This window comes from Triticum aestivum, chromosome 4A, assembly GCF_018294505.1.
Source record: "Triticum aestivum cultivar Chinese Spring chromosome 4A, IWGSC CS RefSeq v2.1, whole genome shotgun sequence".
In the NCBI taxonomy this organism is placed as follows: domain Eukaryota; kingdom Viridiplantae; phylum Streptophyta; class Magnoliopsida; order Poales; family Poaceae; genus Triticum; species Triticum aestivum.
This window is the reverse complement of record NC_057803.1, coordinates 589,048,447-589,064,787: the sequence shown is the minus strand read 5'-3', so window position 1 is coordinate 589,064,787 and position 16,341 is coordinate 589,048,447. Positions and strand designations below refer to the sequence as shown.

At 43.9% G+C, this 16,341-nt stretch overlaps 1 protein-coding gene across 4 annotated transcripts in view; it reads left to right on the top strand.

The window, feature by feature from the left end:
• The window catches only part of LOC123087243 (inositol hexakisphosphate and diphosphoinositol-pentakisphosphate kinase VIP2), a 31,754-nt gene extending 26,568 nt beyond the window's left edge, over positions 1-5,186 (top strand). For all 4 annotated transcript variants that reach the window (XM_044509204.1, XM_044509205.1, XM_044509206.1 and 1 more), the window contains 10 exons: positions 13-138; positions 830-1,062; positions 1,171-1,215; positions 1,547-1,613; positions 2,274-2,345; positions 2,473-2,717; positions 2,807-2,864; positions 2,945-3,112; positions 4,514-4,588; positions 4,665-5,186. In XM_044509204.1, the coding sequence (XP_044365139.1) occupies positions 13-138; positions 830-1,062; positions 1,171-1,215; positions 1,547-1,613; positions 2,274-2,345; positions 2,473-2,717; positions 2,807-2,864; positions 2,945-3,112; positions 4,514-4,588; positions 4,665-4,952 (1,377 nt within the window). In that variant the 3' untranslated portion in view covers positions 4,953-5,186. The remainder of the gene's footprint in view (positions 1-12; positions 139-829; positions 1,063-1,170; positions 1,216-1,546; positions 1,614-2,273; positions 2,346-2,472; positions 2,718-2,806; positions 2,865-2,944; positions 3,113-4,513; positions 4,589-4,664) is intronic.
• The last annotated feature ends 11,155 nt before the right edge of the window (positions 5,187-16,341 follow it).

Genomic DNA, 16,341 nt, shown 5'->3' with positions numbered 1-16,341 from the left:
TTTGCTTTTCAGACTAGATTGCATGAAATCATCATTTCAAATGCTAAAGCAAATAATACCAATGGATCGGTGGAGTTTCCATGGATGGTTGATGGTGCAGGATTGCCTCCAGATGCTTCTGAACTTCTTCCTAAGATGGTAAAGTATATTGAATGGATCTAAGATAAATCTTTTGTTTTAAACATATCTAGCATTATTCACAATATTTATCAATGATGTACTTGCTGTTCTGTTTTGAATAATTCATGATGAAAAATATTTTGTCACTTTTTTAATTGTACTTCAAGTCATAATGATGCAAACAATATTTTTCTGAGTTGCCTCAATAAGATATCAAGAAGTCTGGGTAGGTCTTCTGCCATTCAAATAATTTTAAGAAAATTTCTTTGGTGACACCCAAAGCTCACTATTATAGATTCATCACACCCAATGTGCCAACTCTTTGGTGGGATCATGAAGATAACCAGTCTAAGCTAATCAAATGAAAGTTGAGAATTTGTGGCGGTGCAGTGCACTATATAACAGCTGTCTGCTGGTGAGTTGGCATGTAGGTCTACTATCAGAGTCTGTTGCCTAAGTGCAGGGTGTGCTGTCATATGGAGTTAGGGATGCACACACAACTTCTGTCTTAATTGCATCAACATCACACAATTATTTTGAAAATTCTTGCACATAATTAAATTTGTTAGTTCCCGTCTTTGTGTGTGTTATAGTTGATTCCTGTAGGGCTTCAGTACAAAAAATGTTTGGTTTCAGTCCTAGATAAAATTTCTAAGCTGCATACTTTTTTTATGTTGCAACTAATGACTCCTTATTGTACATTGATTAGGCCAAGTTGACGAAACAAGTTACTGCACAAGTCAAGCTGCTTGCTGAAGGCGAAGAGGAGAAGCTTGCGCTGACAAGCTCATTTTCTAGATACGACCAAGCAAAGGCTCTTGGGAAAACGACAATTGATGTTGCTCGTATTGCTGCTGGTTTACCTTGTGGTAGTGAAAGCTTCCTCTTGATGTTTGCTCGATGGAAAAAACTTGAGAGAGATTTATATAATGAAAGAAAGGAGTGAGTAAAGTGTTTCACCTTCAGAATATTTCTTAATGTTGTAAATCATTTTTTTGAGTTTTCTTTTGAGCTTATTTTACTCATGGTGCTTTTTAAATCACTGTGCAGCCGATTTGACATTACACAGATTCCAGATGTCTATGACTCGTGCAAGTAAGTGATCTCTGTATTTAAGGAGGGCAAATTAACTTTTTCCCATATACTAGCTTGCATCCTTCATCCATTTGAAACAATCAATGCCCCTTCAGTGTATAAATGCTTAATATGACATGAAGATATCCATGGTTTAAAGTTCCAAAACATAGAAACAAAACTAGCTCAACAAACTTCAGAAAGTTAGAAATTGATGTGTGTGCTGTTGTTCAGCTTATACATAATATGCTCATTTTTCCCTTGAGAATAATTACATCATCATCCTAATACAACAATCTGTAATTGGCGTAACACGTAAGCCTTACAACTGAACTACTGAATGCCATGACAGATATGACCTCGTGCATAATGCTCATCTCAATCTTAAGGGTTTGGAAGAGCTTTACAAAGTTGCTCAAGTAAGCAAGTTTACATTTCGTACTCTTCTGTTTGATATTTCTTTTGATTCTATATATGAAAGTTATTGATTAAGCATATATTTTGTATTTACATCATATAGCCACATTATTTTGATAGAAGCAACCGAGTACGTATGACAAGCAAAGCTTTGGGGATACATTTCACCAAAGCTGTGAATTCATTGTTTTCTAGCCACAAGTTTGGAAAGGCACCCTATTGTATCATTGTATTGGGTAGAGCCTTGCCTGCTTACTGGAGGCACATATGTTGAATCTTTAAAATAACCATAATCATAGGACTGTAATGACCATTTCAATTTAACGGATGATACAATTCTTAAGTTGAAGTGATCTGTGAGCGAGACTACGTAACTACGTGTTTTAACATTCCTTCTCTTTCTTAGATCCATTGTAGGACATTCAGTTTCAGTGGCGGAGCTAGCTCCCGTCGACCCTGGGCAGCTGCCCGGTCTCAGCCGAGGAAGCTCCATACAAATTTGAGCCAATCGTGCAAATTTTGTTGGTAGTTTAATGGGCAAACGGTAGCTAGTTCAGTGCCTTAATTATTTGCCCAGGCTCTACGATAGTTAATTGACGTCGATAAGTTCTTTGGAGTGTTTTACATGTTCTTCAAACCTTATCTAACACTGATTCTTGTAGCTTCTTGCTGATGGTGTTATTCCAAATGAGTACGGGATCAACCCAAAGCAAAAACTAAAAATTGGATCAAAGGTTTGTTGTCAAGCTAGACGTGCACTGTCTTTTTTTGTCGTTGTAGAACATCGTATGCATACTATGCATACGGTATCTCCAGATGATGAATTATTTATGTGTTCTTCACTTTTATTGGCTTTCCTAGATAGCACGCCGGTTAATGGGAAAAGTTCTAATTGATTTACGGAACACTCGTGAAGAAGCTATTTGTGTTGCTGACCCGAAGTTTACTGAAGATGAAGCTTTATTCCTACCAACAAAAGAAGTAGAGCACCAGCAAAAGATTCAAGTAAGAAATGAGGATGGAAGAAGATCTAGCACCACGAGTGAAAAGTCAATGGACCAAGAAGACGAAGACGATAGAGAAACTAAATACCGCTTAGATCCTAAGTGCGTGCATGTTTTTTCAGATTATTGCGACATTAAGTTTGTACTGATTTGCATACAAATTTGATTGTTCTAATAATACTTTATTTCAGGTATGCAAATGTGAAGACACCGGACCGACATGTCCGCACAAGGCTTTATTTCACATCGGTACACCAGAGCACTTCTGTACTTTGTTCTGATCATCATTTTGGAAATCCAAGAGTTGACTTGTGCAATTTCTCCACCAGGAATCCCATATACACTCATTGATGAATGTCCTTCGGTATTGCAACTTGGATGAGTCTCTACATGGAGAGGATAGCCTTGTCTGCCAAAGTACTTTGGACCGATTACATAGAACCAGGGAGCTTGACTACATGAGCAATATTGTGCTTAGAATGTTCGAAAATACAGAGGTAAGGATATTTCTCAATATGTCTGTCAACAGTCTTCACCTTTATTATATTATAATTATAAATAATCCTGCATATTTCTACTATTTATATGAGTTAGCATTTTCAAAAGACTTTGAGCTGAAAGTTTCCTAACCTTATACTAGAATCAAGTATTGTTGACCCTTTTCTTGAAAAAGCTATCTTACTTACTCAAATACTCTCGTGGGAATGAAGTATTGTTGATCCTTTTTCTTCAGAAAGTCTTCAGTGCTCAAATGCCCTACTTGCAATACTCATGTAAACCTGTATTAACTACAATTGAGGGGAGCTTTGGTGCTTAACGAGCTGTTTTGCTTTCGGTCAAAATAACTCGGTTGCTTTGGTGCTTAACTAGCTGTTTTGCTTTCAGTCAAAATAACTCGGTTGTGTGGGGGGCTGGCACTATTGCTAGTTATGTATGCAGCATGGAGTGTTGCATGCCAATTGTCTGGTGCAGCGTCATTTCACTGATGGACTGAGGGGTGATTTTATATAGCATCCAGTGCAATTAGATATTTCTTCATTCCTCAATCATGGGAAAACTACAACCTAATATACCATCTCCATTTGCTATGTTGGGATCTCTGTATTTCATCAGTATATGAAATTGGGCATCAAATCATCTATTGATTATGCCAAGTGACATAATCTCTTCAGTATTTGTTACTTTCCATCCAAGTGTCTTAGTTTTTGTTAGTATTTCTGGTTACCATTTACCTGGGATGGCGTAGTAGGCAAGTCATTTTTCCAAATAAGTTAGGATTTGGTTATTTTTTAAATGTCATGAAAATGGTTATTTGATAATACGTTATGATAGGGTCATTTCCTATCAATAAGGTGTTATGTGACTAAGTAGTGGCATCCCCTTGTAGTCTGACTCTTTTTGCCTGGAAAAGCCTTAGTCTATTTATGGTATATGCATGGACGCTCTAGAACCATTCCATTGCTCATGTAATGAAGTTGGGAATAGGATTCTGTTTATCTGATCTTGCATTGATGGCAAACCTACTTTCCATCCAAATAGTCCTATCCTGTACGTCATGCAAAGTGTCTGCAAGGATGGAACAATTGTGTGATGTGAGAGAGATCAATGTTAGTTGAAATGGTATTGGTGTCGGTTCTCTCTTTAAATCAAGTGTTTCATTATATTCTTCACAAAGTGATAGCAATAAAAGTGCACTTTCTTTTTGGGTGTTTTTCCCTACTGCCTCTAGCTATACATCCAGCATGCCTATCAAAATGTTACTGTACATGGAAAGTTGGTTGTAACTTTCATCTGATTTTGTAGCATCCACAGAATATCCATATAGGCGCTCTTTGCCAATATTGGTATTATCCGTGTACTTGGAAACTTCTGATGCTCACCAAATATACTATTTACAGGTTCCTTTAGAAGATGAGAAAAGGTTCCGGATCGAAATGACATTCAGTCGTGGCGCTGATCTCAGCCCTCTCGAGGTACTCTCACCCACGTCTCTGCTTGCTTCGTACTCCACGCATTCAGGGTTACTAACAGAACGTATGGTTGGTCCAGGACAAAACCAGTGAAACATCTCCATTGCTCCAGGAGCACACCCTGCCGATAATGGGGCCCGAGAGACTGCAGGAAGTTGGTTCTTGCCTGACACTGGACAAGTTTGAGAAGATGGTGCGGCCATTTGCGATGCCCCCTGAGGACTTTCCTCCGGCTGCACCTACACAGGCCTTAGGATACTTCTCCAAGGGCGCTGGGGTGCTTGAACGGCTGGCTAGTTTCTGGCCTTTCCACAAGGGTGCAGCCAACGGCAAAATAGCCGAAAAAGCTGTGAATTGCCAGAAATAACTTCATGTGAATATTCATTCCTCTTTGTTAACATTTGGTGGCAACACCATTTGCGCAATTTTGTAGAAACTTGGGTTCGTCTTTCAGAAACTGAATCTCACGTGTACTTTTGCCCGGCATCTTTATCTTGAGCATGTTTGTAGGCAAAGCTTCAAAGATATCTGTCTGATGGGTGATGATGTAGAGTTGCGGAACTTGCATCTTGTTTTCTACCATCTTTTTTAGGATCATGAATCAAGCTTCCTGTCCAAAAAACTTTGTGCATGGCTGCATCCGAAAGTACCATTCCGTGAGATAATATTAATAGCAGAATTCGCTGGTATACTGTTGGTACAAGAACAAAATTATCTGGTATGATACACTAGAGCCAAAAAGATTGCAGGAAAAATTTCCTAGAGACGGAAAAGCCAGAATTCCAGATTGAGTTGGGGGCTATGTCTCACTATCTCTTCATGAGAGCATGATTCCAACTTTCCAAGTGTTAAAGAGGGCCAAAGGTATATTGACTTGTGAAACCTGCCCAAGCAAAAGGTATAGTGACTTGTGAAACCTGCCCAAGTCAAGTTTCAAAAAAAAAAAAAAAACCCTGCCCAAGTCTTTTTCAGGCCCTGATTGCTGTGGAGGAGTTGCTTGTTTGCATTTTGGCCCGGAAGCATCTGGTGCTTCATGCCAAGTATTTTTGGCCAGCAAGATAATATGATGCACGGCGCAACGGGTCTCTTTCCTGCCTTTTCATCATGATAAACTTATATGTATCTTGGGCACTATGATTTTGGCTACTTTCCAACAAGAATAACAAACTACGCCTTTTTCTTCTCTTGAGCGGAACAAATTGCACTCTTTTCTTTTGACCCGAACAAATTCACCTTTCATCGCCACCTCCTGCTTAGAACACCCGCCATTTTAACACTCACTTGGTTTTATACACAATGGCGCGAATGTTCACGGATTGGTTACTGCCTATTTTTTTTAAATAACCACATATATTTGATTAAACAAACGGATTACAAATAGTACACATGGGGCCATTACAAGAGGCATACATAGATGTCTTGCAATATTGCATCAAAGATTGTGCAAGAAGCAAAATTAAAATTTCACCGCGACTGAATCTTGTGCCACACCGAAATGTCGCCTGCCATCGTCCTCCACCGCCATCGAGGCAACGCTGAAGAAAGAAGGAAACTGTCGTCATACCCAGATCGGGAGAAGCACCTTCGCATACAATGATGCTTTTCGAGCCGACCGCCGCAAGCGGTGGGGCCGAGGTTTTGTGGCACGTCGGCTGGGGTTCTTTCCCATGTCCGCTAGATCCCAACATTGTCAACTTCATCCGATGCAATCGAAGAAGAGGAACGCCGCTGTTTGCCGCCATCCACACACCCCATTGCAAGACATCAAACACAATCTAAGACGGTTGACACCAGCGCCAAACGGGTGCCGTGTGCCGACCATCAAACACAAATCTCACCGGATCTGAAGACCAGCGAGAAGACCGAGCCACCTGTTCCTCGGCGCCACCCATTAGAGTGCCACCAAGATGGGGGAAGAGCAAAAGTAGATTATTTCGGCGCAACGCTGTCCCACCATTGATGCAACACCTCTAAAAGCAAAACTATGCCTATTCTATCTCCCCACCGGATAGAAACTGTCGGGGTCCCTGCTTGGTCTCGCCGTCGGAGCGGCAGACGAAGAGGACGAGGACCCACGTCGTTGCCGGTGTCGAGAGAAACAGGCAAGAATCCCCTCCCGACCGCCGCTTTGAAGCGGTTGCAGAAGCAACGAACGAAGCGGTAATCGACCGCATTACGACTTGTTCTAGTCTTGTGCGCATCGCCCACCTTGGACGGTCTAGGAGCCCTCTAACCCTGTTATCGTTTTTTTCTTCAGAAACACAGTGCAGACACACAGACGCACATATAACACATTCATACTCTCACCTCTATGAACACACATACACTCTATTTCTATGAGCACCTAAAAAAGACTGAGCCTGCAAATTCGGTAAATCGCCGTGTTCTCTGTTGGAGACAGGGTTTTGTTTATTTTGTTACATCAGAATCTTCGGAGCTTATCTCACTTGCTTGGGTGTCGCATAATCCGACGATGATCTTGACCATTCGGTCAGTGCGAATACCACGTAACTCGTAAGTGTCCAGGCTCGTCGCTTCCTACCAAGAGTCGAATCCGAAAGCTTCTGTACAACTTTTAGTATGGCCACCAGTCGATCAAGCGTGGGCAGAGAAGCGATTCTCCGGTGATGGTACCAAAAGGAAAAATGGAGAACCAGGTTACACTTGTCCAAGGAAGAGTGGAACTGATATGAGCTTAGTTTGGGGCCTACCATGTGAGCTTTGGATTGGAGCCACACTGGCGCTTCATGATCATACCTATATATAATTCAGAATACGTAACAGTGAACACATGATTTAGAGTTTTTTTCTGAAAAAACTTTAAAAAATATTTTTTGAGTTGACTTTTCAAGTAAAACTACGCATGCCAACGTTATACTCCTTCTGTCCCAAAATATAGCGTGTATTTGATGTTTTTCGAGTCAAGCATTGTAAACTATCATAAAGTTTATAAAAGGAAAATCAACATCTAGAATAGAAAATTAATACCATTAGATCCGTCTTAAAATATACTCCCTCCGTCCCATATGTAAGACGTTTTTTCACACTACATTATGGGCCGGAGGGAGTATTTTCATATATATGATATATATTTCGAACTGTATGTACATATATTTTTCTCTAGAAATTTAATCAAATTTTATGAAGCTTGACGAAAACCAATGTGGACTATGTTATGACGAAGCTTGAGGCGATCATGGGCCGATGTTCGGTTGTGGGCGAAGGCAGAGGCCATGAGTCTCATGGTGCTACTACTTGTGGCGGCAAGCACTGCGAGGGTAGCATTGTAAATCTGGATGTGTCCTATTTTTGGGAACGCACATATTTCTTCTAAAAATGCATCGAGACATGAAGCTTTTCCATTTCTCAAAAACTTTCCCTTTTGTTACATGTGATGAAAAGATCAGGACATGCTTTCAATTTTTTAATTTCTCTACGCACTACAAAATGCAAAAATTCCATGAAGTTTCGCGTATGAACATAGTACCCAAACACTTGCATACGTGCATCTTTTTAGTTTATTTACTTGCAAATGCTATTTTTATTTCCAATACGGGAGCACGCGAGCTTAGGAGCCATATGAATTGCTGCCCACCATTCATTTCGAAATTTGCATTCCATAACATGCTGTGATATGCGCATCAGTTTGTAGGATTTTTTTTCTCAATACGAAAGATCAACTTCTAGCAAACAAGAAGTTTGGATTATGATAACATACTCTTATATCGGACCAAGGTTAAATTTGAGGGGGGGGGGGGGGTCTCATTTTCAAAAGTAAAATGAAATGAAATGGCCATCCTTCCATTTTCAAAAGGGGTGTCTAGACCAAACACCAAGAAGTGCAACTCATCTCTTCCAAACAATGAGGTGGCCATCCTTTCCCGGCTGGTAGGTCAATATTGTATCTATGCCAAAATGGACTTCACAATCATGCGTCCTAGAGTATTCTGTACTTACAAAGCATGTCAAAATGGCCGTCGCTGTCCAGTAACCTAGAGTATTGTAGTGCTGCTTCTGTTGCCTATGGTTTTTTTTTCGAGAGTACGTCAATGGTGTATCTTAACTTTATAGAAGGGAGAAAGTATAATTACAAGAACTTAGTGTGGGTGCGAACACCAACCTAGGTACACCAACACCTTACACTACTGAAACAAACAAAAGGTTCACTCTCTCACAAAATGATCTAAGCCCCCTACTCCGAAACCTGCGTCCCTTCAAGTCTTCACCTCGTCAAGGGCCATGTCTATCAGCTGCGTGGCCGATCTTTGTTGTGATTGTCTGTTGAAGTCTCTCACATTCTGCTGCTTCCAAATCAGCCAGGAGGTATTGATAACGAAGGAATCAAATCCTCTTCGCACTTTACCAGAGAAGTGTCTCCTTTGCCCGAGCCACCAGTCTTGCAATGTGCCCACATCTGGGGGGAGGCTTATGTTGACATGCAGCCTTCCCACACATCCCTGCCACACTTCTCGCGCATATACACAATGCTCAAAGATGTGGTCAACATTATCTTCTTCCTGCAAGCAAAGGTAGCACGGAGACGGCTCATACTGCAGTCCATGTCGCGCCCTTCTGTCAGAAGTCCACAGCCGGTGCTTGGTAGCCAACCATGCAAAGATCTTGCACTTCAACGGTGCCCAGCTCCTTCATATGCAGCAGTCAGTGGGTGAACGCTCAAACCCCATGCAGTCTCTTATAGACGGATCTAGCCGTGTATTTTCCTGAGGGGTCCGCCGGCCAATGGAACTCATCGCACGCCTATGGATTGATGTCAACTAGAAAAGGTTGGTATTTCTCACAAGATTTGTATTCTCTACGCACCCCCGTCGCTGACGTGTTCCCTATTTAAGAAGATAATTATGGCGCCACCAACATCGTTGCAGTATGATTTTTCATTGTTAACTGTAAAAGTAAATTTTACAAGAAATTATGAGATGGTTCAAAATCTAGTTGCTCGGTTTCATTACGATAACGGTTACTTTAGCTTAAGGTGAGGAAGGTCCATTTCAAATAGTGAGGCAACCACCCTTTGCTATTTATAGTAGAACTTGGTATCCCAGAAAGGCACCTCTGATGCCACCCTCCCTCGCTGGTAGATCGCTACCCTCCTTCTCCTTCGCCGTCTCTCCACTAGTGGCAGTGGACAAGGAGGTCCTGATCTACCGGTGGGAGTTGTAGTTTCCTTCGTCTTGGGGCACTATGTACGTCTTCGTTTGTTCGTCATTCCAGCCCTTTCGACGGTGGTGGTAGCAGTGTTCAATAGTGGTTCCTCTTTTCTTGTCTCGTCCAGGTGGTATGTGTACCATTGGATTCATCGATGAGATCGGGTCGACACGTAGGTCTTCATTGTCCGCAACTTCGCCCCTTCCGGCGATGGTTTTAACGGTGTTTATAAGGTTTTCTAAGTGTCTGGGACTGTACTGCGTTAACAAAAAAAACATAAGCCCCTTTACTTTCCCCCCAACCCAGCTATCCCTTTTCACCCCTATAAAAAAATCCTATCCTTTTTCATCATGTAATAAATTGTAAAAAAGCACTCGCATAGTTTGGACCCTCTAAATCGGTGGTCATGTATTGCAATCCTGTACTGCATGGGGTGATACTCTCAGAGCATCTTCAACAGCCGCGCTAAACAAGTGCCGCGCCGCAAATTTGGCCATTTTAGCGCGCGCAATCGGTAGAGTGGCTCCAGCGGTCGCGCAATAACCGCGCGCGCGGCATATGGAGTTGGGCGCGTGATCCGAATCACCAACTCGCTGTGTATTTGGGGCGCCCGCTTCCGCGCGCGGCACACACGAGCGCTCGCGCCGCACTCTCTCCTCCCCCGCCATCTTCGCCCCGCGCGCGCCGGCGCCGGCGAACTTGACCCGATGGATGCACGCGCCGGCACCCCGCTCACCCCATCCTACAGCCGCGACCCCTCCACCACCGCCGCCACAAACTCTAGCGCGGGGAGCGTTGGCCTCGCCTCCGCCGGAGCTCCTCCAAGCATCGGCCTCGCGCGCGGCCTCTTCAAGCCGCCGCGGATGACCTCGGCAACGGGTGGTGTCGCGCCGGCGCCGCCCCGTGCCCCCCCTGGAAGCTCCCCAATGCGGCGCGACCGAAGAAGGGCAAGACATCCACGAAGAAGAACAAGGCGGCGGACGGCTCCGGCACCTCGAAGGCGAGGAGGAAGAAGCTTGCAAGGCGTGTGACGGGCGCGGCGGCTACCGAATCACCGGCGAGCTCACTCGTTGAGCCGATGGCCGGCGTGCACAACGTGTTCGACGATATGTTCCAAAGGTAGAAACTTTTTCCAACTTCTCTTTTCTTGTTATTTTTTGAATGCATTCATATAGATAGCTTATTTGCATTGTTCTATATATTTGTAGTCTCAATGATGATGCATACATGTCAACTATGGGTGTTGGCTCCAACAATTCAAATTGGTCTCAAATCAACGACATGCATTTCGAAGACCATGAGTTCGAGGTGGACAAGGATGGTGAGGGCATTGTCGACATGCCGAAAGGAAGAGCGGGCAATTACACCAACACCGAAGACATCTTACTATGCAATACTTGGTTGCAAGTGTCGAGGGATCCATCCGTTGGAGGTGATCAAAATAGAGATGCTTATTGGGGCGGATGAAAGAACACTTTGATGTTTGCAACGTGAGTGGAATTGACCGCTCCGACCGATCACTTCAGTCCCGATGGTCGACAATCAACAAGGGTTGTCAAAAGTGAGCGGCCGCACAAAAGGCGGTTGACAAGTTGAACCCAAATGGCACCAATGAGGACGATAGAGTAAGTGGCATTTCATCCATGTTCATCATACTTGTTGTTGGTGTTTGAAGTGCTAACTTGTTTTGTTTTCATGTAGTACAACATTGCACAAAACTTGTTCAAAGGAGAGGAGAAGAGAACCAAGAAGGGGAAGATCAAGAAAGGAAGGATATTTACCTTGCCTCATTGCTATGAAGTGTTGAAGGATGATGAGAAATGGAAGAAGCATGATGATTTGGATGATTTGGATTTGAGCAACAAACGCAAGCGAACAATTGAGTCGGATGATGATGAGGAGGAGGATGATGCATCAAGTGATGACGGCAAGAGAAGCCCCACACCCAACTCGGTTTCATACTTGAAGCCAAAACGACCGGATGGGTGCAAGAAAGACGCAAGAAAAAAGAAGAAGAGGAAAGGAGATGATGAGCTCAAAAGTGCTATGGAAGCTATTGTGAAGGCGAGAAAAGAAGCCAACGAGGTGAGAAAAATGGCAAGGAACCAAGATGCCGCGGCCGAGGAGAGGAGGTTGGCGGCCGAGGAGAGGAGGGTGGCAACCAAGGAGAGGAAGGTGGCTTTGGAGGAGAGGAAGGTGAGCAATGAGGAGAGAACTAGATTGTTGAAATGGGAGAAGCACTTGTTCTTCTTGGACACATCTATCCTTAATGAGGCGCAAAAGGAGTATGTCAATCTTACCTGTGAAGAAGTCTTGATCCAAAAAATAGCTATGATTCGCGCAATGGGTGGCGGTGGCCTTGGCGCCATGGGAGACATGGGTGGCTTCGGAGCCACCGTGGGCGGCTTAGGTGCCATGGGTGGCTTTGGAGCACCGCCCGGCGCCATGGCCGCCATGGGAGGCATGAGTTTTGCTTCTCTCATGGGAGTCATGGGTGACCTCCGGCCGCCATGGGCGGAATGTCTTTGATGGGGAACGTAGTAGAAATTCAAAATTTTCCTACGTGTCACCAAGATCTATCTATGGAGAAACCAGCAACAAGGGGAAGGAGAGTGCATCTACATACCCTCGTAGATCGCTAAGCGGAAGCGTTCAAGAGAACGGGGTTGAAGGAGTCGTACTCGTCGTGATCCAAATCACCGGAGATCCTAGTGTCGAACGGACGGCACCTCCGCGTTCAACACACGTACAGCCCGGTGACGTCTCCCATGCCTTGATCCAGCAAGGAGAGAGGGAGAGGTTGAGGAAGACTCCATCCAGCAGCAGCACAACGGCGTGGTGGTGGTGGAGGAGCATGGTGATCCAGCAGGGCTTCGCCAAGCACCGCGAGATATGAGGAGAGAGGTAGGGCTGCGCCAACAAGAGAAGAAAGTTCGTCTATGGGCTACTCCTTTGCCTCCACTATATATAGGAGGAGAGGGGGGGCTGCGCCCCCACCTAGGGTTCCACCCTAGGGGCGGCGGCCAGCCCAGATCCCATCTGGTGGGGCGGCCAAAGGGAGGGGGAGAGGGAGGCGCACCAAGCATGGGCCCTAAGGCCCATCTGCCCTTAGGGTATGCCCCCCTCCTCCCCTTAGGCGCTTTGGGCCCTTGTGGGGGGGGGGGCGCACCAGCCCACCTGGGGCTGGTCCCCTCCCACACTTGGCCCATGCAGCCCTCCGGGGCCGGTGGCCCCACTTGGTGGACCCCCGGGATCCTCCTGGTGGTCCCGGTACGTTACCGATAAAACCCGAAACTTTTTTGGTGATCAAAACAGGACTTCCCATATATAAATCTTTACCTCCGGACCATTCCGGAACTCCTCGTGACGTCCGGGATCTCATCCGGGACTCCGAACAACATTCGGTAACCACATACAAACTTCCTTTATAACCCTAGCGTCATCGAACCTTAAGTGTGTAGACCCTACGGGTTCGGGAACCATGCAGACATGACCGAGACGTCCTCTGGTCAATAACCAACAGCGAGATCTGGATACCCATGTTGGTTCCCACATGTTCCATGATGATCTCATCGGATGAACCACGATGTCGAGGATTCGATCAATCCCGTATACAATTCCCTTTGTCTAGCAGTATTGTACTTGCCCGAGATTCGATCGTCGGTATCCCGATACCTTGTTCAATCTCGTTACCGGCAAGTCTCTTTACTCGTTCCGTAACACATCATCCCATGATCAACTCCTTGATCACATCATGCACATTATGATGATGTCCTACCGAGTGGGCCCAGAGATACCTCTCCGTCACACGGAGTGACAAATCCCAGTCTTGATTCGTGCCAACCCAACAGACACTTTCGGAGATACCCGTAGTGCACCTTTATAGCCACCCAGTTACGTTGTGATGTTTGGCACACCCAAAGTATTCCTACGGTATCCGGGAGTTGCACAATCCCATGGTCTAAGGAAATGATACTTGACATTAGAAAAGCTTTAGCATGCGAACGACACGATCTCGTGCTATGCTTAGGATTGGGTCTTGTCCATCACATCATTCTTCTAATGATGTGATCCCGTTATCAATGACATCCAATGTCCATGGTCAGGAAACCGTAACCATCTATTGATCAACGAGCTAGTCAACTAGAGGCTTACTAGGGACATGGTGTTGTCTATGTATCCACACATGTATCTGAGTTTCCTATCAATACAATTCTAGCATGGATAATAAACGATTATCATGAACAAGGAAATATAATAATAACTAATTTATTATTGCCTCTAGGGCATATTTCCAACAGTCTCCCACTTGCACTAGAGTCAATAATCCAGTTCACATCGCTATGTGATTAACACTCAAGGTCACATCCCCATGTGACTAACACCCAAAGAGTTTACTAGAGTCAATAATCTAGTTCACATTACCATGTGATTAACACTCGATGAGTTCTGGGTTTGATCATGTTATGCTTGTGAGAGATGTTATAGTCAACGGGTCTGAATCTTTCAGATCCGTGTGTGCTTTACAAATCTCTATGTCATCTCCCAGATGCAGCTACCACGTTCTATTTGGAGCTATTCCAAATAACTGTTCTACTATACGAATCCAGTTTACTACTCAGAATAATCTGGATTAGTGTCAAAGTTTGCATCGGTGTAACCCTTTATGATGAACTCTTTTACCACCTCCATAATCGAGAAAATTCCTTAGTCCACTAGTTACTAAGGATAACTTTGACCGCTGTCCTGTGATCCATTCTTGGATCACTCTTGTACCCCTTGACTGACTCATGGCAAGGCACACTTCAGGTGCGGTACACAGCATAGCATACTGTAGAGCCTACGTCTAAAGCATAGGGGACGACCTTCGTCCTTTCTCTCTATTCTGCCGCGGTCAGGTTTCGAGTCTTACTCAATGTTCACACCTTATAACACAGCCAAGAACTCCTTCTTTGCCGATCCATTTTGAACTCCTTCAAAATCTTGTCACGGTATGTATTTATTTGAAAGTACTATTAAGCGTTTTGATCTATCCTTAAAGATCTTAATGCTCAATACTCAAGTAGCCTAATCCAGGTTTTCCATTGAAAAACACTTTTCAAATAACTCTGCATGCTTTCCAGAAATTCTACATCATTTCCGATCAACAATATGTTAACAACATATACTCATCGGAAATTCTATAGTGCTCCCACTCACTTCTTTGGAAATACAAATTTCTCATAAACTTTGTATACACCCAAAACTTTGATCATCTCATCAAAGCATACATTCCAACTCTGAGATGCTTACTCCAGTCCTTAGAAGGATTGCTGGAGCTTTGCATACTTGTTAGCATCTTTCAGGATTGACAAAACCTTCCGGTTGTATCACATACAACCTTTCCTCAAGAAAATCGTCGAGGAAACAGTGGTTTTTGACATCCTATCTGCAAGATTTCATAAATAATGCAGTAATCGCTAATATAATTCCAACAGACTCTTAGCATCGCTACGAGTGAGAAAGTCTCATCGTAGTCAACTCCTTACTTGTCGGGAAACATCTTAACGACAAGTCGAGCTTTCTTAATGGTGACATTTACCATCATTGTCCGTCTTCCTTTTAAAATCCATCTGTACTCAACAGCCTTACGACCATCGAGCCGTTCTGCCAAAGTCTACACTTTGTTTTCATACATGGATCCTCTCTCGGATTTTATGGCCTCGAGCCATTTATCGGAATCCGGGCCCACCATCGCTTCTCCATAGCTCGTAGGTTCATTGTTGTCTAGCAACATGACTTCCAAGACAGGATTACCTACCACTCTGAAGTAGTACGCATCCTTGTCGTCCTACGAGGTTTGGTAGTGACTTGATCTGAAGTTTCATGATCACTATCATAAGCTTCCACTTCAATTGGTGTAGGTGGCACAGGAACAACTCCCTATGCCCTGCCACACACTAGTTGAAGAGACGGTTCAATAACCTCATCAAGTCTCCACCATCCTCCCACTCAATTCTTTCGAGAGAAACTTTTCCTCGAGAAAGGACCCGATTCTAGAAACAATCCCTTATTGCTTTCGAATCTGAGACAGGAGGTATACCCAACTGTTTTGGGTGTCCTATGAAGATGCATTTATCCGCTTTGGGTTCGAGCTTATCAGCCTGAAACTTTTCACATAAGCGTCGCAGCCCCAAACTTTTAAGAAATGACAGCTTAGGTTTCTCTAAACCATAGTTCATACGGTGTCATCTCATCGGAATTACGTGGTGCCCTATTTAAAGTGAATGTGGTTGTCTCTAATGCCTAACCCATAAACTATCGTGGTAATTCGATAAGAGACATCATGGTATGCATCATATCCAATAGGGTGCAGTTATGATGTTCGGACACACCATCACACTATGGTGTTCCAGGCTGTATTAGTTGTGAAACAATTTCCACAATGTCTTAATTCTGTGCCAAACTCGTAATTCAGATATTCATCTCTATGATCATATCATAGATATTTTATCCTCTTGTCATGACGATCTTTCAACTTCTCCCTGAAATTACTTGAACCTTTCAATAATTCAGACTCGTGATTCATCAAGTAAATGTACTCAACATCTACT